Source organism: Uranotaenia lowii, chromosome 2, assembly GCF_029784155.1.
Source record: "Uranotaenia lowii strain MFRU-FL chromosome 2, ASM2978415v1, whole genome shotgun sequence".
NCBI classification, from domain to species: domain Eukaryota; kingdom Metazoa; phylum Arthropoda; class Insecta; order Diptera; family Culicidae; genus Uranotaenia; species Uranotaenia lowii.
Window position 1 is genome coordinate 410,194,819 of NC_073692.1, and position 22,658 is coordinate 410,217,476.

The 22,658-nt window shown below is 28.2% G+C and overlaps 1 protein-coding gene across 3 annotated transcripts in view; it reads left to right on the plus strand.

The window, feature by feature from the left end:
- Window positions 1-22,658, plus strand: part of LOC129749740 (SH3 and multiple ankyrin repeat domains protein 2) — a 598,094-nt gene that overhangs the window by 134,791 nt on the left and 440,645 nt on the right. For all 3 annotated transcript variants that reach the window (XM_055744799.1, XM_055744801.1, XM_055744800.1), the window contains exon 2: window positions 16,755-17,353. In XM_055744799.1, the coding sequence (XP_055600774.1) occupies window positions 17,189-17,353 (165 nt within the window). In that variant the 5' untranslated portion in view covers window positions 16,755-17,188. The remainder of the gene's footprint in view (window positions 1-16,754; window positions 17,354-22,658) is intronic.

The window sequence follows — 22,658 nt, forward strand, 5'->3', positions numbered from 1 at the left end:
TCCTCCCATTTTATTGGGTCTCAATTTTCATGTATGAGTATTATGGTTAAAGCAAGTGTAGCTTTCACGTCTTCAAAGTTAGTTTGGAAAGCACAACGATGCCAGTTTACGGTATTAAGTACAACCAAAATTTGGCATCGTTGATCTTTTGAAACTACCTTAGAAATGACAGCTTAACGAGGTATCAATTAGCTTTTTACCAACCATAATTTGGCATAACTGTACTATCGGTATAGGAATAATAAGAACAACATTTTTTTATTGTATACTATTCATTCGGGCAAAATGATAAAATTTGTATGAACAAATCATTATATTTCAAAGATGCAAAACGTGAGCAAATAGCTCCAATAGAGATTGTTTCAGACAAATTGCTATCCCGGGGTTTGCCTCCTATGTTAAAGTACATTTTATGGATCATTCAAATATTACGTGACGAGTTTAGAGGGAGAGGTGTAGCAACTTGTGACGCTTTATGAAATTTGAATAGAAAATCTGATAAGAATGTGTTACGAAGTGAGGAAGGGGGTCGAAAATGATCTAGAATTGTGTTACGTCATGTTTGAACGGCTTTCTGAGAAACACCTTAACTTTTCTTACGGAGATACTGCATTTAGAAGAACCTCTTACATTGGCCTCCCGCAGGGTTCATGCTTGATTCCACTTTTGTACAACTTTTACGTAAGTGACATCAACAGTTGTCCCTCTGCAGGCTCCGGGGCTTGGGATTGAGTTTTCTCAACAGAAAACGGAGATGGTTGTTTCCTCTAAAAAACATAGACCTGGTCGAGCTTCAACTTCTAGTCAGAACGATCACTTAATCGAGTTGTTTAAAATATCTTGGGGTTTGGTTTGATTCCAAGTATACCAGGAGAGCCCATATTGAGTATCTAAAAGGAAAATGCCAGCAAAGATCTTATAAAACTGTACCGAACAACTATTCTTCCAGCCAGCTGCCAATACTCACCTCATCTAAATCGTGCTTATCCAATGTCGTTGTCTTCGCATCGCTTTGGGTTGTATGCCTTCAACGCATATCTAACATTAGACTTAAAGTTTTGACCGGAATACTTCCTTTGAAAGATCGTTTCAATCTACTATCTATTCGGTTCCTCATCAGGTGTGAGGGCATGAACCCATTAGTGATTGTAAATTTTGAAAGGCTATTGGAGCAAAATCTTCAAACCAGATTTATGTCTATAAACCCTTCTTCGTATTCTCCAACTCTTACAGTCTTCAGTCGCCATATTCGGTGTACATCGTAGAAAAATGTCTGCCACTTTTTCCCTGCCGGTTGCTGTATGACAAAAATGTCAAAACTGACAAAAATGATAGAAATGACAGAAGTGACCAAAATTACAAAAATGACAACAAAACGAAAAAAAAATGAAATAATAAAATGGAAAAAAATGTAAAAAATGGCAGGAATAACAAAAATGACAAAAATGACGAAAATAACAAAAATGACAAAAATGGCAGAAACGAAAAAAAGGACAAATTTGGCAAATATGAAAAAATGATGAGAATGACAAAAATGACAGAAATAACTGAAATTAAAAAAATTACAGAAAATACAACAAGAATGACATAAATGACAAAGCTGGCAAAAATGGCAAAAATGACAAAAATGACAAAAATGACAAAAATGATAAAAATAACAAAACGACAAAAATTACAAAAATTACAAAAAAAAGAAAAATTACTAAAAATAAAAAAATTGAAACAATAAACGACAAAAATGGCAAAAATAACAAAAATGACCAAAAAGGGCGAAAATGGCAAAAATAAATAAAAATGACAGAAGAAACAGAAGTAACAAAATTGACAAAATTAACAAAAATGAAAAAAAAAATTAAAAACAACACGAAAAAAATACGAAAGAATGACAAATTTGAAAAAAAAATGACAAAAAAAATAACAAAAATGACCGAAATGACAAAAACTACAAAAATGGCAAAAATTACAGAAACTGAAAAAATGCGACAAAAATAACAAATTTGACACAATTGACAAAAATGACAAAATGAACAATAATGAGAAAAATAACGGAAATGACAAAAATTAAAATTACCAAAATAACAAAAATGACAAAATTGTCATAAATGACAAACATGACAAAAGAAAAAAATTACAAAAATGACAAAAATTACATAAACGATAAAAGTGATAAAAATGACAAAAACCATAAAATGACAAAAATGTCAAAAATAGCAATGATGACAAAAATGACAAAAACGATAAAAGCGACCAAAATTACAAAAATCAAAAAAAGAAAAAAATGACATAAATGGCAAAAATGTCAATATATGCAAAAATGACGAAAAAGTGAAAAATGACACAAATAGCAAAAAATTAAAAATCCTAAAGTTACAAAAATGAAAAAAATGTAAAAAAAATGACAAAAATGGCAAAAATTACAAAAAAGAGAAAAATGACAAAATGACAACCGTAAAAATTTCAAAATTTCCAAAATTGACGAAAATTTCAAAAATGACAAAAATTACAAAATAACAAAATAACAAAAATGACTGACCAAAAAGGGAAAAAATGAAATAACTGACAAAAATGTAAGAAAATGACAAAAATGACAAAAATGACAAAACTGACAAAAATTACCGAAATGACACAAATGACAAAATCAAAAAATTAAAAAATAGGAAACATGGCAAAAATGTAAAATATGACAAAAATAGCAAAAATTACAAACGAGACAAATATGACAAAATTGGCAAAAATGAAAAAAATGATCAAAACGACGAAAATTACAAAAATGACAAAAATGAAAAATATGACAAAAATTACAAATTTAAAAAATGACAAAAAGGGCAAATATGGCAAAAATGACACAAATGACAATTATGATAGAAATGGCACAAATGACAAAAATAGCAAAAATGTTAAAAATAACAAAAAAAAAAATAAAAAATTCTAATGTGATAAAAATGTCCAAAAATTACAAAAGAGAGCAAAATGTAAAAATTGGCAAAAACGGCAAAAATTTCAAAACTTTTAAAAATGACAAAATAACAATAATGACCAAAAAGGGCAAAAATGAAAAACAAAATGACAAAAATGACCAAAACGACAAATTTACAAAAGTGACTAGAATGACAAAAATTACAAAAATCAAAAAATGACAAATATGACACAAAAGACGTAAATGACAAAAATGACAAAATTCGTCAAAAGTGACAAAAATTGCAAAAATAGCAAAAATTACAGAAACGACAAAAGTGACTAAAATATCAAAAATCAAAAAATGCCAAAAATGTCAAAAATGAAAAAAAATTACAAGAATGACGAAAATGGTGAAAATGACAAATATTACAGAAATGATGAAAATGACAAAAATGAACAAAATTACAAAAATGATAAAAATGACAGAAATGACAAAAATGACAAAAAATTAAAAAAAAAATACAAAAAAAACTGACAAGAATGACAGAAATGACAAAATTGACAAAAATGACAAAAATTCCAATGCCATTTTTTTTTCTTTGCCATTTTTATCACTTTTATCGTTTTGTCATTTTTGTCAATTTTGTCATTGTTATCATGTTGGTCATTTTTGTCAATTTGGTCATTTTGGTCAATTTTGTCATTTTTTGTTGTTTCTGTCATTTTTGTCTTTTTTGTCATTTTGATCATTTTTGTCTTTTCTTTCGCTTTTGTTATTTTGTATTTTTTTTTTATTTTCGTCTTTTTCTTATTTTAGTCAATACTGTCATTTTGGTCATTTTGACCACCTTCGTCATTTTTGTCATTTTCGCCATTTTTGTAATTTTTGTCATTTTTTTGTCAATTTTGTCATTTTTGTCACTTTAGTCATTTCTGTCCCTTTTGTAATTTTTGTCAGTTTTGTCATTTATATTATTTTCGTCATTTTTCTCGTTTTTGTTATTACTGTCATTTGTCATTTTAGTCATTTTGACAACAAAGACAAAAATGACAAAAATCACAAAAATTGCAAAAATGACACAAATGACAATAATGACAAAAGTAGCAAAAATGACCAAAATGACGAAAATGACCAAATAGACAAAAATGACTCCAATGACAAAAATTACAAAAATTATAAAAATGGCAAAAATTACAGAAATTACAAAATTATAAAAATGACAAAATTGACATAAATGTCAAAATTGACAAAAATTGCAAAACTGACAAAAATGACAAAATTACAGAAAAGACAAAAATTACAGAAATGACAAAAACTACTCAAATGACTAGAACAAGACAAAAGTGACCAACAAATTTAAAAAAAGGAAAAAAATATAAATTTGTTATAAAAGACAATAATGACAAAAATGACAAAAAAAAAATGGAAAAATAATGAAAAGATTAAAAAAAAAATGTTAAAAAGGAAAATAATGGCAAAAACGACAATAATTTAAAAAAAAAATCATAAATGACAAACAGGATCAAAATGACAAACATGACAAAAATGTATAAAATGACAAAAATTACAAATATGATAAAAATGATAAGTATGACAAAAATGTTCATTAAGCTGTCTGAAGTTTGCCTTGGCGTAGGTTTCGTCGTCCATGCAGTCAAACTTTGTCAACAATGTCGTATGCAGCTTCCGAGATCTTGTTTTTGCCTTAAAGTTTTTCTTATCGTTGCGATTTTTAGTCACTACCTTCTTACAAGTTGATGGTCCAGATCGCTATTCTATTTATTTTGTAAACAACAAATGAATAACAACATATTTTTTTCTGGCCTTTGTTGGCACAATTGTGTAATGTTTTTTTTTTCAGTGCAACGATAGAATAATGATGCCCACACATAATTGGCGACATATTTTTGAGAAAAACATCGACATGTTTTTCAATATACATATTAAAGGCTGATTTTGGGCGGTTAACGGTGCCTGTGCAGTGAATGGCGATCTAATGGTAGCTGTTCTTAGATTTTTTAGAAACTCGATTGATAATTTAAAAATAGGGCTTTAAAATTTCCTTTACAATTTTCTAAATCAGAATTTTCTCCCAATAATACGTTTTGAGGTTTGAAAGGAAATTCAATTAGTTCTTTGAAAAGTTGCGAGAGAAAATTTCCAATAAATCCTTCAGCCAAGAAATAACAATTTGTCACTTTGTTACTGAAGGTAAACAAGAATAAAAATAAATCACCTACCCACTTGATTACACGCTCGTGGCAGCCATAAGGAAATAAATTAATAAAATATAGATAGATTCCACAAAGTAACAGCCACAAACTTCCACAAAGTGACGTGTGACCATTCACTAGTGAAGATGGCTCGTCCATGCGGCCTTTCGATCGTTCGATCTATCAATTCGGTTTCGGATCAAAAATTTGAACATTTCAAGCCGGACCTGAATCGTGTGAACTTTTTCATTCATTTTTCGTTAATTATCTAGGATCGCGGGCTATTAAACGCTCGAGCGATGGATTGGTTAGCGATTTTTTAACATATGTGCGAAAACGACCCAAAATGACGGAAGATTCGTCTCCGCTAATTCGAAAGGCCCGTTATTGGTTTCACTTTTCTTAATTTTGAAAGTTGTTTACCTTACGCTGACGCTGTATGAGAAATCTTCTCCTACGAATTCGGACAGTTGCGAAACGTCATAAAGACGTCAACCTGAGAAAGGTTAAGGTGCTGATTAGCGCGTTTGGTTGATTGTTTTTATCTACCCTGGTAAAGAGTCGCTTATGTCGCTCGGTAGTCACTTCTGAACCCAGTTTAATTCGTATCATAATTTCTTCGATTAAGTCAACGCGTAGATAAACCGGTCCCTCAATGAGATAATTCTGGCCGAGGCCTTCTTTGATCTCTGAGGCACACCAGTTCCAGTACTATTAATTCAGCATTAGCCAAGAACTTTACCAATGGTTGCTGAGTCGTGTTTAGCTGCCATGTTCCTTAAGTTGTTGGATCAAAGCCAAAAGATTACCAGCTACTGGTTCAACTACCCTAGCTCTAGCTAGGAGATTGGAGAGGTGCGTAATGATCAGCAAAACAAGGAGAAAAAACAAAAACAACCAACTTTACAAGATCACTATCGCGTCGTTGCACACGCGTATCTGCTTGAGTTGCTCGAGTTGTTGTGAGTAGCTAGTTCTTAACGCTTCGATTTTGCGCACCGCGAAAACCCACGCGACCCGATCTTGTATGGAAATCAGCAACTATTATGGAAGAAACGCGTAAACTGGATTACGCGGGTCAAGTTGGAGTCAGAAGAGGAGGAGGCTTTTATGATGTGTTTGCACCTTCATTCCCCCTACTACCTAATTTCGATTAAAGTTCTCCTTTGGGATTACACTCGTGAGCGGGGATAATCAGTGAGGCGAGGGTCATTCAAATCTGATGTCTCTCAGAGCAACGATATTGACGACAACAACGCGTTGCCGCAAATTAATTCGTGCCTCGATCGTTTCACACATCGTGATTATAATTATTTTTGCATTAATTCCTCGAATCGCAGCTGCTTGAACCAATGAACGACGACGACTGGACGATGTGTCGTTGAACAGGCCTAGTAGTAGTGCCACGCTAATTGGCAGGTCGTATGACTGACACTTTACCGAGGCGATTTCTACTTCAACACTCTTGGAAGAATTAAAACAGAGCGCGATCATCTTGCAAGGTTGATCGAGATTCGTGCAATTTGATTTCACTTTTACCTACCCCGAAGGCGACGATGCGGCGGGATCGAGTTGACTTTACTTAATTAAATCGGGTTTTGTTTGATTTCCGCTTTGGCGGCAGGATTTGGATTAATAAGAATGATATTAAAAAAAAAGATATTTTAAATTTATCATGAAAAAAATGTCTCAGTTCTAACCTCTAAAAACCTCAACTCTGAATGTTTTCACAGAGCTGAACAACTGATTCAGTCTCTAGTAGTTTGTAGAGAAAGTACCTAATGAATACATTAACGACAAAAATGATAAAAATTACAAAAATCACAAAAATGACAAAAATGCCGAAAATGGAAAAAATGACAAAAATGACAAAAATGCTGAAATGGAGAAATTGACAAAAATGACAAAAATGCCGAAAATGGCAAAAATGACAAAAATGACAAAAATGACAAAAATGACAAAAATGACAAAAATGACAAAAATGACAAAAATGACAAAAATGACATAAAAGACAAAAATGACAAAAATGCCAAAAAATACAAAAATGACAAAAATACCGAAAATGGCAAAAAAGACAAAAATGACAAAAATGCTGATTGACAAAAATGCCGAAAATGGCAAAAATGACAAAAATGACAAAAATGACAAAAATGACAAAAATGACAAAAATGACAAAAATGACAAAAATGACAAAAATGACAAAAATGACAAAAATGACAAAAATGACAAAAATGACAAAAATGACAAAAATGACAAAAATGACAAAATGACAAAATGACAAAAATGACAAAAATGACAAAAATGACGAAAATGACGAAAATGACGAAAATGACAAAAATGACATAAAAGACAAAAATGACAAAAATGACAAAATGCCAAAAAATACAAAAATGACAAAAATACCGAAAATGGCAAAAAAGACAAAAATGACAAAAATGCTGAAATGGAAAAATTGACAAAAATGACAAAAATGCCGAAAATGGCAAAATTAACAAAAATGACAAAAATGACAAAAATGACAAAAATGACAAAAATGACAAAAATGACAAAAATGACAAAAATGACAAAAATGACAAAAATGACAAAAATGACATAAAAGACAAAAATGACAAAAATGCCAAAAAATACAAAAATGACAAAAAAACCGAAAATGACAAAAAAGACAAAAATGACAAAAATGCTGAAATAGAAGAATTGACAAAAATGCCGAAAATGGCAAAAATGACAAAAATGACAAAAATGACAAAAATGACAAAAATGACAAAAATGACAAAAATGACAAAAATGACAAAAATGACAAAAATGACAAAAATGACAAAAATGACAAAAATGACAAAAATGACAAAAATGACAAAAATGACAAAAATGACAAAAATGACAAAAATGACAAAAATGACGAAAATGACAAAAATGACATAAAAGACAAAAATGACAAAAATGACAAAATGCCAAAAAATACAAAAATACCGAAAATGGCAAAAAAGACAAAAATGACAAAAATGCTGAAATGGAAAATTGACAAAAATGACAAAAATGCCGAAAATGGCAAAAATGACAAAAATGACAAAAATGACAAAAATGACAAAAATGACAAAAATGACAAAAATGACAAAAATGACAAAAATGACAAAAATGACAAAAATGACAAAAATGACAAAAATGACAAAAATGACAAAAATGACAAAAATGACAAAAATGACAAAAATGACAAAAATGACAAAAATGACAAAAATGACAAAAATGACAAAAATGACAAAAATGACAAAAATGACAAAAATGACAAAAATTACAAAAATGACAAAAATGACAAAAATTACAAAAATGACAAAAAAGACAAAAATGACAAAAGTGACAAAAATTGCAAAAATTGCAAAAATGACAAAAATGAAAAAAATGGCAAAAATGGCAAAAATGACAAAAATGACAAAAATGGCAAAAATGAAAAAAAAATGATAAAAATGACAAAGATGACCAAAATGACAAAAATGACAAAAATGACAAAAATGACTAAAATGACTAAAATGACTAAAATGACTAAAATGACAAAAATGACAAAAATGACAAAAATGACTAAAATGACTAAAATGACTAAAATGACTAAAATGACTAAAATGACTAAAATGACTAAAATGACAAAAATAACAGAAAAAACAAAAATGACAAAAAAGTCAAAAATGACATAATTGACAAAAATGACAAAAATGACAAAAATGACAAAAATTACAAAAATGACAAAAATGACAAAAGTGACAAAAATTGCAAAAATTGCAAAAATGACAAAAATGAAAAAAATGGCAAAAATGGCAAAAATGACAAAAATGACAAAAATGGCAAAAATGAAAAAAAAATGATAAAAATGACAAAGATGACCAAAATGACAAAAATGACTAAAATGACTAAAATGACAAAAATGACAAAAATGACAAAAATGACAAAAATGACAAAAATGACAAAAATGACTAAAATGACAAAAATGACAAAAATGACAAAAATGACAAAAATGACAAAAATGACAAAAATGACAAAAATGACAAAAATGACAAAAATGACAAAAATGACAAAAATGACAAACATGACAAAAATGACAAAAATAACAAAAATAACAAAAATAACAAAAATAACAAAAATGACAAAAATGACAAAAATAACGAAAATGACGAAAATGACAAAAATGACAAAAATGACAAAAATGACAAAAATGACAAAAATGACAAAAATGACAAAATGCCAAAAAATACAAAAATGACAAAAATACCGAAAATGGCAAAAAAGACAAAAATGACAAAAATGCTGAAATGGAAAAATTGACAAAAATGACAAAAATGCCGAAAATGGCAAAAATGACAAAAATGACAAAAATGACAAAAATGACAAAAATGACAAAAATGACTAAAATGACTAAAATGACTAAAATGACTTAAATGACTAAAATGACTAAAATGACTAAAATGACTAAAATGAAAAAAAATGACTAAAATGACTAAAATGACTAAAATGACTAAAATGACTAAAATGACAAAAATAACAGAAATAACAAAAATGACAAAAAAGTCAAAAATGACATAATTGACCAAAATGACAAAAATGACAAAAATTACAAAAATGACAAAAATGACAAAAATGACAAAAATGACAAAAATTACAAAAATGACAAAAAGACAAAAATGACAAAAGTGACAAAAATTGCAAAAATTGCAAAAATGACAAAAATGAAAAAAAAATGGCAAAAATGACAAAAATGACAAAAATGGCAAAAATGAAAAAAATTGATAAAAATGACAAAGATGACAAAAATGACAAAAATGACTAAAATGACTAAAATGACAAAAATGACAAAAATGACAAAAATGACAAAAATAACAAAAATGACAAAAATGACAAAAATGACAAAAATGACAAAAATGACAAAAATGACAAAAATGACAAAAATGACGAAAATGACGAAAATGACAAAAATGACAAAAATGAAAAAATACAAAAATGACAAAAATACCGAAAATGGCAAAAAAGACAAAAATGACAAAAATGCTGAAATGGAAAAATTGACAAAAATGACAAAAATTCCGAAAATGGCAAAAATGACAAAAATGACAAAAATGACAAAAATAACAAAAATGACAAAAAAAATCAAAAATGACATAATCGACAAAAATGACAAAAATGAAAAAAAAATCAAAAATGACCAAATTGACAAAAAAACCAAAACCTAAAAGTGACGAAAATGACAAAAATGACAAAAATAACAAAAATGACAAATGAAAAATGAAAAAAAATTTACAAAAATTACAAAAAATGACTAAAGTTTCTAAAATGATTATAATTTCCAAAAAAATCATTAATGAAGAAATTGACAAAAATGACAAAAATGACAAAAATGACAAAAATGACAAAAATTAAAAATATAACAAAAACGACAAAAATGACAAAAATTACAAAAATGACAAAAATTGCATAAATGACAAAAATGATAAAAAAATGATAAAAATGTAAAAAATGACCAAATGACAAAAATGACATAATTGACTAAATTGACAAATATTTCGAACATAACAAAAGTGAGAAAAATGACAATAATGACTCAAATGACAAAATTGAAAGAAATGACTAAAGTGACCAAAATGAAAAAAATTACCTAAATGACAAAAATGCCAAAATTGACAAAAATGATAAATTTGACAAAATTACAAAATGACACAAATGTAAGAAAAACATGTATATATTTTTGTCATTTGTGTTTTGTTTTGTAATTTCGGTTTGTTTTCTTTTTGGTTATTTTGGTTATTTTTGTCATTTTTGTCATTTTTGTCATTTTTGTCATTTTTGTCATTTTTGTCATTTTTGTCATTTTTGTTATTTTTGTCATTTTTGTCATTTTTGTCATTTTTGTCATTTTCGTCATTTTTGTCATTTTTGTCATTTTTGTCATTTTTGTCATTTTTGTCATTTTTGTCATTTTTGTCATTTTTGTCATTTTTGTCATTTTTGTCATTTTTGTCATTTTTGTCATTTTTGTCATTTTTGTCATTTTTGTCATTTTTGTCATTTTTGTCATTTTTGTCATTTTTGTCATTTTTGTCATTTTTGTCATTTTTGTCAATTTAGTCAATTTTGTCATTTTTGTCATTTTTGTCATTTCTGTCATTTTTGTCATTTTTGACATTTTTGTCATTTTTGTCATTTTTGTCATTTTTGTCATTTTTGTCATTTTTGTCATTTTTGTCATTTTTGTCATTTTTGTCATTTTTGTCATTTTTGTCATTTTTGTCATTTTTGTCATTTTTGTCATTTTTGTCATTTTTGTCATTTTTCTCATTTTTATCATTTTTGTCGTTTTTGTCATTTTTGTCTTTTTTGTCTTTTTTGTCTTTTTTGTCTTTTTTGTCTTTTTTGTCTTTTTTGTCTTTTTTGTCTTTTTTGTCTTTTTTGTCTTTTTTGTCTTTTTTGTCTTTTTTGTCTTTTTTGTCTTTTTTGTCTTGTTTGTCTTTTTTGTCTTTTTTGTCTTTTTTGTCTTTTTTGTTTTTTTTGTCTTTTTTGTCTTTTTTGTCTTTTTTGTCTTTTTTGTCTTTTTTGTCTTTTTTGTCTTTTTTGTCTTTTTTGTCTTTTTTGTCTTTTTTGTCTTTTTTGTCTTTTTTGTCTTTTTTGTCTTTTTTGTCTTTTTTGTCTTTTTTGTCTTTTTTGTCTTTTTTGTCTTTTTTGTCTTTTTTGTCTTTTTTGTCTTTTTTGTCTTTTTTGTCTTTTTTGTCTTTTTTGTCTTTTTTGTCTTTTTTGTCTTTTTTGTCTTTTTTGTCTTTTTTGTCTTTTTTGTCTTTTTTGTCTTTTTTGTCTTTTTTGTCTTTTTTGTCTTTTTTGTCTTTTTTGTCTTTTTTGTCTTTTTTGTCTTTTTTGTCTTTTTTGTCTTTTTTGTCTTTTTTGTCTTTTTTGTCTTTTTTGTCTTTTTTGTCTTTTTTGTCTTTTTTGTCTTTTTTGTCTTTTTTGTCTTTTTTGTCTTTTTTGTCTTTTTTGTCTTTTTTGTCTTTTTTGTCTTTTTTGTCTTTTTTGTCTTTTTTGTCTTTTTTGTCTTTTTTGTCTTTTTTGTCTTTTTTGTCTTTTTTGTCTTTTTTGTCTTTTTTGTCTTTTTTGTCTTTTTTGTCTTTTTTGTCTTTTTTGTCTTTTTTGTCTTTTTTGTCTTTTTTGTCTTTTTTGTCTTTTTTGTCTTTTTTGTCTTTTTTGTCTTTTTTGTCTTTTTTGTCTTTTTTGTCTTTTTTGTCTTTTTTGTCTTTTTTGTCTTTTTTGTCTTTTTTGTCTTTTTTGTCTTTTTTGTCTTTTTTGTCTTTTTTGTCTTTTTTGTCTTTTTTGTCTTTTTTGTCTTTTTTGTCTTTTTTGTCTTTTTTTTTCTTTTTTGTCTTTTTTGTCTTTTTTGTCATTTTTGTCTTTTTTGTCTTTTTTGTCTTTTTTGTCTTTTTTGTCTTTTTTGTCTTTTTTGTCTTTTTTGTCTTGTTTGTCTTTTTTGTCTTTTTTGTCTTTTTTGTCCTATTTGTCTTTTTTGTCTTTTTTGTCTTTTTTTGTCTTTTTTGTCTTTTTTGTCTTTTTTGTCTTTTTTGTCTTTTTTGTCTTTTTTGTCTTTTTTGTCTTTTTTGTCTTTTTTGTCTTTTTTGTCTTTTTTGTCTTTTTTGTCTTTTTTGTCTTTTTTGTCTTTTTTGTCTTTTTTGTCTTTTTTGTCTTTTTTGTCTTTTTTGTCTTTTTTGTCTTTTTTGTCTTTTTTGTCTTTTTTGTCTTTTTTGTCTTTTTTGTCTTTTTTGTCTTTTTTGTCTTTTTTGTCTTTTTTGTCTTTTTTGTCTTTTTTGTCTTTTTTGTCTTTTTTGTCTTTTTTGTCTTTTTTGTCTTTTTTGTCTTTTTTGTCTTTTTTGTCTTTTTTGTCTTTTTTGTCTTTTTTGTCTTTTTTGTCTTTTTTGTCTTTTTTGTCTTTTTTGTCTTTTTTGTCTTTTTTGTCTTTTTTGTCTTTTTTGTCTTTTTTGTCTTTTTTGTCTTTTTTGTCTTTTTTGTCTTTTTTGTCTTTTTTGTCTTTTTTGTCTTTTTTGTCTTTTTTGTCTTTTTTGTCTTTTTTGTCTTTTTTGTCTTTTTTGTCTTTTTTGTCTTTTTTGTCTTTTTTGTCTTTTTTGTCTTTTTTGTCTTTTTTGTCTTTTTTGTCTTTTTTGTCTTTTTTGTCTTTTTTGTCTTTTTTGTCTTTTTTGTCTTTTTTGTCTTTTTTGTCTTTTTTGTCTTTTTTGTCTTTTTTGTCTTTTTTGTCTTTTTTGTCTTTTTTGTCTTTTTTGTCTTTTTTGTCTTTTTTGTCTTTTTTGTCTTTTTTGTCTTTTTTGTCTTTTTTGTCTTTTTTGTCTTTTTTGTCTTTTTTGTCTTTTTTGTCTTTTTTGTCTTTTTTGTCTTTTTTGTCTTTTTTGTCTTTTTTGTCTTTTTTGTCTTTTTTGTCTTTTTTGTCTTTTTTGTCTTTTTTGTCTTTTTTGTCTTTTTTGTCTTTTTTGTCTTTTTTGTCTTTTTTGTCTTTTTTGTCTTTTTTGTCTTTTTTGTCTTTTTTGTCTTTTTTGTCTTTTTTGTCTTTTTTGTCTTTTTTGTCTTTTTTGTCTTTTTTGTCTTTTTTGTCTTTTTTGTCTTTTTTGTCTTTTTTGTCTTTTTTGTCTTTTTTGTCTTTTTTGGCTTTTTTGTCTTTTTTGTCTTTTTTGTCTTTTTTGTCTTTTTTGTCTTTTTTGTCTTTTTTGTCTTTTTTGTCATTTTTGTCATTTTTGTCATTTTTGTCTTTTTTGTCTTTTTTGTCTTTTTTGTCTTTTTTGTCTTTTTTGTATTTTTGTCAATATCTTCAGTTTTGTCGTTTTTGTCATATTTGTCATTTTGGCCATTTTTGTCATTTTTGACGTTTTTATCATGTTTGTCATTTTTGTTATGTCTGTCATTTTTTTTTTTGTAATTTTTGTCAAATATGTTATTTTGTCAAGTTTCGAATTTTTGACCTTTTTGATATTTTTATTTTCCTTAACGTATTTTTTGTTGTCGGTTTTTTGTTTTTGCTTGGTTTTTTAATTTTGTTATTTTTGGCTTTTTTGTCATTTTTGTCAATTTTGGGATTTAGATTAACTTTTCATTTTTTTTAAATTTTATTGTTTTCGTCTCGTTTGTCATCGTTTTCATTGGTTTTTTTTTACTTTTTGTAATTTTTGTTTTTCTGTGACATTTTTTTTTTTTGTCATTTTTGTTGTTTTTAACATTTTACTCATTTTTCTCATTGTTGTTATTTTTTGATTTTTTTTTTTGATTTTATCATGTTTTTTGTTTTGGTATTTTTTTTCGTTTTCTTTAATCGTGTAATTTATGTGTTTGTAATTTTTTTCATGGTTTTAAAATTTGTATTTTTTTTGCCTTTTGAATTTTTGAAATCGCATTTTGGTCATTTCTCTCATTTTTAGTTTTTTTTTGTAATTTTTAATATTGCGTTTTTTTCTGTTATTTTTTGTTTAAATCGCTATGTCAAAAATTTCCTCCTTGTTTGTTTTTTTTTGTTTATTTTTTAACTTAACTTTTTTGTTTTCATGTTTGCGTGATTTTTCAAAACATTGTATTCATGTAATTCATGAAATTTTTTTGCCTCATAAACTTTTCTTTTCGATTAGTTTAGTCGTTGTTGTCATTTGTTTATTTTTTCTGTTTTTTTATTTTAATTTTTATTAATTATGTTATAGTTTTTTTTTGTCCTTTTTATTTTGTATTTTTTTTCTTTTTTGTTTATTTTTGTCATTGTTTCTACCATGCTTTTTAGTTTATTAGAAGCTTTTTTTCAAACGTTTCTGATCCATACGAGCCCATATATTGACTGAAAGTTTTTTTCTTTATATTTTTTAGGTTTGTTTAGCTATAACTGTAAATTATTTTTAAATACTTTTGTTATCAATACTTCAATCGGCATTGCATGCAATAGAGGGTTCATTCATGCGAATTTCAATTTGAACCTCCAATTTCACTTAACCATATTTTATATAATTGAAATATTGATTTTTTTTTATGAAAAAGTTATAATTTTTATATCTTTCACAAATTAATCAATTAAAAAATATATGGGTTTTTTTTTCGAAATTTGCATAACACGTTTTTAACCCAACAAATACGGCTTCATTGTGTAGAGGTTAAATACAATGGAAATGGCGTTGAAAATTGATCCAAATCAGTCCCAAATGTGTGAATACACGTCACAAAATGGGAATCTTTTGATTTTCACGAGAAAAATTTGAAATTTTCTAACAGAAAGAATGAAGATCCTTTTTGTTGATAACGAGACGATTCTAAAACACATAATTTTATAGAATTGTTTAAAATTCAGCTTAGTTCCAGCAGTTCGAATGAGTGAATTCTCGTCACAAAATTTAATTCTTTGTAAACTAACGTGAATTCAGTTCACAGCCCTTTGCTATTTTAGCTGAGTGAAATCACGTCATAACTTAAAAGAGACATAACTTTGTTTGTTGTTTTTCAATCCGAAAGTACAAAATCAAAGCAAATTGTGGGTAATGAATTCGTTGACAACTTGTTCTAAGACATCGAATTTCTATTTCCTCAGGTTGAGGTTCCATGTACTGAAGTCAAAAATGATTTATTTTAGTGTGCATTCATGTCACAAAAGTAATCGATTACCAAATCATACTAATTTTAAAATAAATTTAATAGGCTACCATTTGCAACTATATTTTTTTCATTCTACAGTAAAAGGTTGACCTATAAAATGATATCACAGTTCAGAAAAGTCTGGAAAATTTAATTTGAGTCACGCTGGAATGTGTCACATGTGTTCTCACCGTCTTCTCAATTCATTTTTTGGCAATTTCAAGCTGTCCTCTCAATTCACTTTAAAAATGTTTTTACAGCTGTCCTATGGACTCGCTACTTTCCTCTCTTTTGGTATGAGATCGACCTAATTATTTATGAATAGATACTGAATTGAATTTATTTTGAGGCATTCCTGCATTCTTAAAAACCCAGACTTATGGACACCTTCCTATCTTTCTGGTTGACTAAATATAATAAAGTGGAGAAGCCCACCCGAGGATACTTACTTCATCGACGCGACGGTGACGACGGCAAACACAAAGTTGAAGTAATACCCAAGGTTTGACAACCTTTTGACCTCACGTGGTAAGGTGTTGCTTTCCTTATCGTTTGCCGGGCAGCCCGATTCTTACGAAGCGACCTATCACGGGACTCACCTGGCCATTGCGTCAACGAAGGAAACGATATGTTATAATTGGAAAACAAAGTTATGAAGGTGACCTTGGCTGTCGATGCACAGATATGTTTTCTAATTCATAACGGGAGTTGTGTTTAAAAGTCAAGCTCAACGAATCAATTAACTTTAGAAAAAAATAAGGCTTGTAACGGAATGACTCAACAACAATCGAAAACGGCTAAATCATTCTAGGGGTTAATCGAAACGATGTAACCGTTTCTCTGCTTTTTTGGTGGTCCTGAATCGCTTCGAACCCAACCGGGGTTTGGGGAAAGTAAATCAGAAAACGACCGATTTATCGGTCGAGCTGTAAGCCCTAATTTTATGCTAATTTGTCTGTTCTAGATTTGCTGTGGTTGTTAATCGCTTTTCGTTTCTCTTCTTCTCTTCTCCTTTTCAGATTATCCAGAGATAGAGAGTCAACCGACATCGAATCGAATCGTGCGTCCAAACAATGGGATAACTCTTACCCACCGAGTTTGCTTCGTTCCATCCGAGCGTGTCGTGTCGTCTCCAGATCGGTTAACGCTCGGCCTACTTGATTTGGTGAAACAATAACAACCCGAAGCGAACCGATTGCTTCGATTCGATGGAAGAGTCACGCAAATTCGTCGTCTTCGCCTACTGTTAAAAGGATCATGATTGTGATTGATGCTACTCGTGTTCGCGTTTAGATAGAATGTAGATTCAAAATCATCCGAGTGAAGTGCGAAAATAATTTTAAGGTAAAAAAGTGGGTAATGGCATTTGGTGTTGTTTAGAATTGGGGTTCCAATTCCGGTACAGAAAAAAAGTGCTTGTGATACCGAGCGACCAGAAGTAAAGTCTACGAAGATGGACACGATGACCTTCGACGACGAACCGCCACCCGAACCGAGGGATGGCTGGCTGCTGGTGCGGATCTTCGTGCCGGAGCTGAACGTCTACAAGTGTTTGCAGTTCCCATCGGATAAGATCGTGTGGGACGTCAAGCAGCAGTGTTTGGCATCGCTTCCGAAGGTGAGTTTCTGTTTTTTTTTGTTCAAATCTACAAGTTAGATATACATAAGACCATTCTCGGAGATAAGCCCTGTCAGTCAATCATCTTTCGTTATCAATCTTCTCATCCATTATATTTCTCCCCGCTTGCAAGTGAATGACAGATTGCATGATGGGTATTTTGAGAGAAGACAATGACGAATGTGCTTGCATTGTTTAGGATCTGTTTACGGTTGCAGCAAATTGATGAAAAAAAAGCAAATGTGTTTGTTTGGATGATTAGATAATAATCGATTACTAACAGCATCAGCACTACCGGAGTAGAAAATTGATTTTTTCAATTCATTTACATTTTTATTCTTAAATCCTCCATTTTTAATTTAAAATTCAATTTGTGGATTCTCAAATTTAGACTTTGTAAATATTATTTTGAAAATTTTACACCTTCAGTCTTTGAATTTTTGAATTTTCAAATTTTTAAATTTTCAACTTTATAATTTTGAAATTTTACTTTAATAATGTTCAAATTTTGTTTTTTTTTATATAATTTATTCGAATACTAAAAATTTTATTTTTTTCTGTTTTTTTAAAATTCTAAAAATTTTTAATTTGGAAGTTTTTATCTTATTTCGGATTTCTAAACTTCAAATTTTCAATTTTTTATTTTATGTTTCGAATTTAAATTTTTTTTTTATTTTTTCAATGCAATGTTCAAACTTTGAATTTTCTGTTTATTTAACTTTTGTCTCGCGCCAACAAAAAAAAAAATGACAAAAACAACTAAAATAACATAAATGAGAGAAATGAAAAAAAAATACTAATCGTCCAAAATGACAAAAATGACAAAATTAAAACAAAAATGACAGAAAAAAATGACTGATAATGACAAAAATGACAAAAATGACAAAAATGACAAAAATGACAAAAATGACAAAACATGACAGAAACTACAAAAATGACAAAAATGATAAAAATGACAAAACATGACAGAAACTACAAAAATGACAAAAATGACAAAAATGACAAAAATGACAAAAATGACAAAAATGACAAAAATGACAAAAATGACAAAAATGACAAAAATGACAAAAATGACAAAAATGACAAAAATGACAAAAATGACAAAAATGACAAAAATGACAAAAATGACAAAAATGACAAAAAATGACAAAAATGACAAAAATGACAAAAATGACAAAAATGACAAAAATGACAAAAATGACAAAAAATGACAAAAATGACAAAAATCACAAAAATGACAAAAATGACAAAAATGACAAAAATGACAAAAATGACAAAAATGACAAAAATGACAAAAATGACAAAAATGACAAAAATGACAAAAATGACAAAAATGACAAAAATGACAAAAATGACAAAAATGACAAAAATGACAAACCATGACAGAAACTACAAAAATGACAAAAATGATAAAAATGACAAAACATGAAAAAAGACAAAAATGACAAAAAATGACAAAAATGACAAAAATGACAAAAATGACAAAAATGACAAAAATGACAAAAATGACAAAAATGACAAAAATGACAAAAATGACAAAAATGACAAGAATGACAGAAATGACAAAAATGACAAAAATGACAAAATGACAAAAAGCACCAAAATGACAAAAATGACAAATATGACGAAAATGACGAACATGACAAAAATGACAGAAATAACAAAAAGAGAAAAAATTACGAAAATAACAAAAATGTCAAAAATTACAAAAATGACAGCTGACAAAATGACTGTTGGTTTGCCCGTTTTTGTCTTTTCTATAATTTTATCGTATTTGTCTTCTTTCTTTTTTTTTATCAGTTTGGCCTGTTCTGTCATTTTTTCATTTTATTTTCCATTGTTGCCATTTCTTTCGGTTTTGTGATTTTGTCTTTCCATGCAACTTTTGCTAATTTTTGTCTTTTTTGTTATTTTCGTCATTTTTGTCATTTTTCTCCTCTTGAAATGCCCTTAAATTTTTTTTACAGGCTTCCTCTGGATTCGCTTATTTTCTCTCATTTTAAACTGTCGTTCTCAAGAATCTGTTTGACCTGAATAATAAACTTATTTCTCGATTCTCTCTCGTGAACGACTTTTGTGTATAAATTGTAATTTTCGAGCTTAAAATGTTTATAAAATTTTTGCCTGAAAAGTTTAGCCCTTTTCAATTGTTAGTCTAGAATCTAGATAATAAACACAAACAAAATTTCATTCTATTCTGAGAGGGTCATGCCAACTTCGTGTCGATTTGGCGTGAAATCCGTCTATTTTCGAATGATTTTGAACATTTTCAATTTTTTAATTTGAATTTTAAAATTTTGGTTTGGTACTTGAGTGTTCAAAAAATCTCAACCTTCATTTTGACTGAAAGCTGTTGTCCCAATTTGACGATGCAATTTTTGTTAACCACGTTCCTCATCTGCTTGATTTTTTCTGTCAAAAGTTTTTTTTACGCTACATTTTTTAAATCACTTCTATTGATAATCTGCTTTAATTTTTTTAGTCTTAAAAGGTTTAAATTGTTCAATCGTGAGATGTCTATCTATGCTGTAATATCTTCCTCCATATTAGGATGTTTTTTAAAATTTTCGGTGGAAGTTAGCTTTTTCCAAAACTTCTAATCTTATTATATTTTTCTTCGAGAGGAAGTCTCAATCTACTGTTAAGGTATCTATGAACAGAAGTCTAATTTTTTTCATAAGCTGATATTTCAATTCCCAATTTCCCAAAAGTCCCAATATGCTCTGTATCTTTCTAAACCCGTTTCCAATTTACAGAAGTCTGCCATTATTTTCTGCTTTGAAGAAATCTCGTTTCAAATCGATTGTTTTCAATCGACAGTCGTTTCAAGCAGGAAAACCCTTTTTTGCTGTCCCTGTTATTCAGATATTGAAGTCTTAAATTGTGTTGTATTTTGAACTGGAAAAGTTTTTATTGTTTTTACCAGCTGAAGTTATGACTTTTCCATTAGCAATTTTATATAGTTTAGTTTGAATCAATTGTAGTCTTATCAATTTTTCATTTATATTAAGTAAAAATTTCAAAATTATGTTATTTTTTCCGTACACAAACCTCAGTTTTTTGCATTCATTAGGCTTTTTATCACTCAATTTGCTGGGAGAGTTTTTAAAATCAGAAATTCGAATCCTATCATTTTGTTTTGTTTTGTTTTTTTTTTTTTTTTTTGTAGATCCACATGAGATTCAACTCGATTTTTTATCACCACAATCCTGAATTCTTAATAACAATTTTACTAGACGGAAGCGAGGTTCCTGAAAAATTTCTGCGTTCTTACGAAAAAAAAAATTCTGACGTTCTGTGATTTTACCTAGAAATAATGTGATGAAAAAAGTATAAATGTCTTTGAAAAGTCGTGAAAAAATAAGTCTTTTTCACATTTCACTTAAGAAGAATCAATCCAAATATTCCAAAACAAAGTTAGAAATCAAAAATTTTCTTTGACATAAAATTCACAATTATTTCCAAAATTGTACAAAATTTAAAAAATTGAGAAATCTGTGAATATTTCCAAAATTCTGTGACACAGATTCAGTGATAAAAATTTACTCAAAATTCTGTGAAATTATAGATTATTCTGTGGCAACCTTGTGCAGAGGTCCTCAAATGTGCTTTCTACTGCCTTCTAAACAGCTGTCTCAAACTTCTGCTAAAGCTTATAAGCAGAAGTTCTCAAACCAGCAACTGAAATTTCAATATATTTCTGATTATTTCTCTTTTTTGGAAAAGTGGAACCTGCTATGTCCCAGTAGTCTTGATCTGTTTCCCTATTATTATTTTTTTTCACTTAACTTTTCATTACCGGTCCTTAACAGAAGTCTCAATCTGCTTAGATTTTCCAATTTCGTTATTAACCGTCAGAATGCTCACAGGTTTTTCAACATTATTCGGTGCCTGTTATTTGATCAAAATTCTGACTTTCTGTGTTTTTACCCAAAAAATTCTATGATGGATTTCTGTGATGCTGTTTCCTTTATTTTGATTGAAAATTCATGTTAATTAAGGTCTTTTTTTACATTTAAGTTGGGTAAAATTACCGATCTTATAATACTTTTTTAATTTGAAGTAGTTGAACTAGAACTTTTGGATCTTGTTGACCAATCCTGTATGAGTGCATCGACAAAAAAAATCGAGTGAATTTGGTTGAAATGACTAAAATACAGCATAAACACCAAAAACATGTGCTTAGCTGTGCAACGATTGGCAAATCACCCTAATTAAATCTGAATTTAAAAATGGCCTTAAAAATCTTAATTTTGGAAATTCATAACAAATTTCAAAAATTCTGTTAAACCTGTAAATATTTCATGTTCTGTGACCCAGATTCTGTGATAAAAATTTGTTAAAAATTCTATGAAATTACAGATTTTTCTGTGATTTCGGCAACCTTGATTATAACCCGTCTCCTTTAAAAAAAAATTGATTGTTTCGATTTCGTTGTTAACTTATAAACTTGATTTGTAAGAATTCTCATTCTACTTATACTAAGGTTGACAGATTTTTTTAAGCACCTATCCAGGCCGGACAAATTCGTATTTTAGGCTTTCAGAAAACCTTTCAATATTATTTTTTATGAAACATGCTCTGAAAATTTTGTTTTGGATGCATAAATTAAAAATTTTACTACACAATTTTTTTTCTTTAAGTTTGTTTTGAGAATGAGAAACCGGGTCGGGCTCAAAATTTTATATCCAATATCCGGACAAACCCGGATAAAACCTGATAATCTGCCACCCTTAAATAAGACTTTAAAGCCAGGGTGGACTTTTACCCATTTTTTTCCAAAGCAGTTGAGTGTGTTTTTCTTGTTTTTTTTTTGCAAGATTTCTTAATCTGCTTTACATTTTTCTTCAAGCGGAAGTCTCAATCTACTGTTGCCAAATCCTTTACCCAGAAATCTCACTCCTTTGTGACAATTTTTTTCTTCAAAATCGTTAGCCTCAATGCACCCGCAGAAATCTATAACTCTTAATTTTTTTTATTAAGTTGAAGTCTATTTCAGCTTTTGTTTTTGTAAACCATCAGAAATCCTTATTAACTGCTCATAGTTTTTTTTAGGAATTATTAATCAACGATGCTAAACAAAGGTCTGAAGAAGAGAACTTTCAGCAGTAGTACACTCAGAGAAATCTTGGTGATTGAACCAAAAAAATTGATTTTGATTCAAAAAAATATTCTATTGAAACAAACTCCTTTTTATTTGAAACTATGTATTATGAGTTTGATTCTAAAAAAAATTGAAACAAAGGATTTATTCTTTGAATTTAAAAAAAAACTTTGAATCAAAGAACTTGTTTTAACTTCAAAG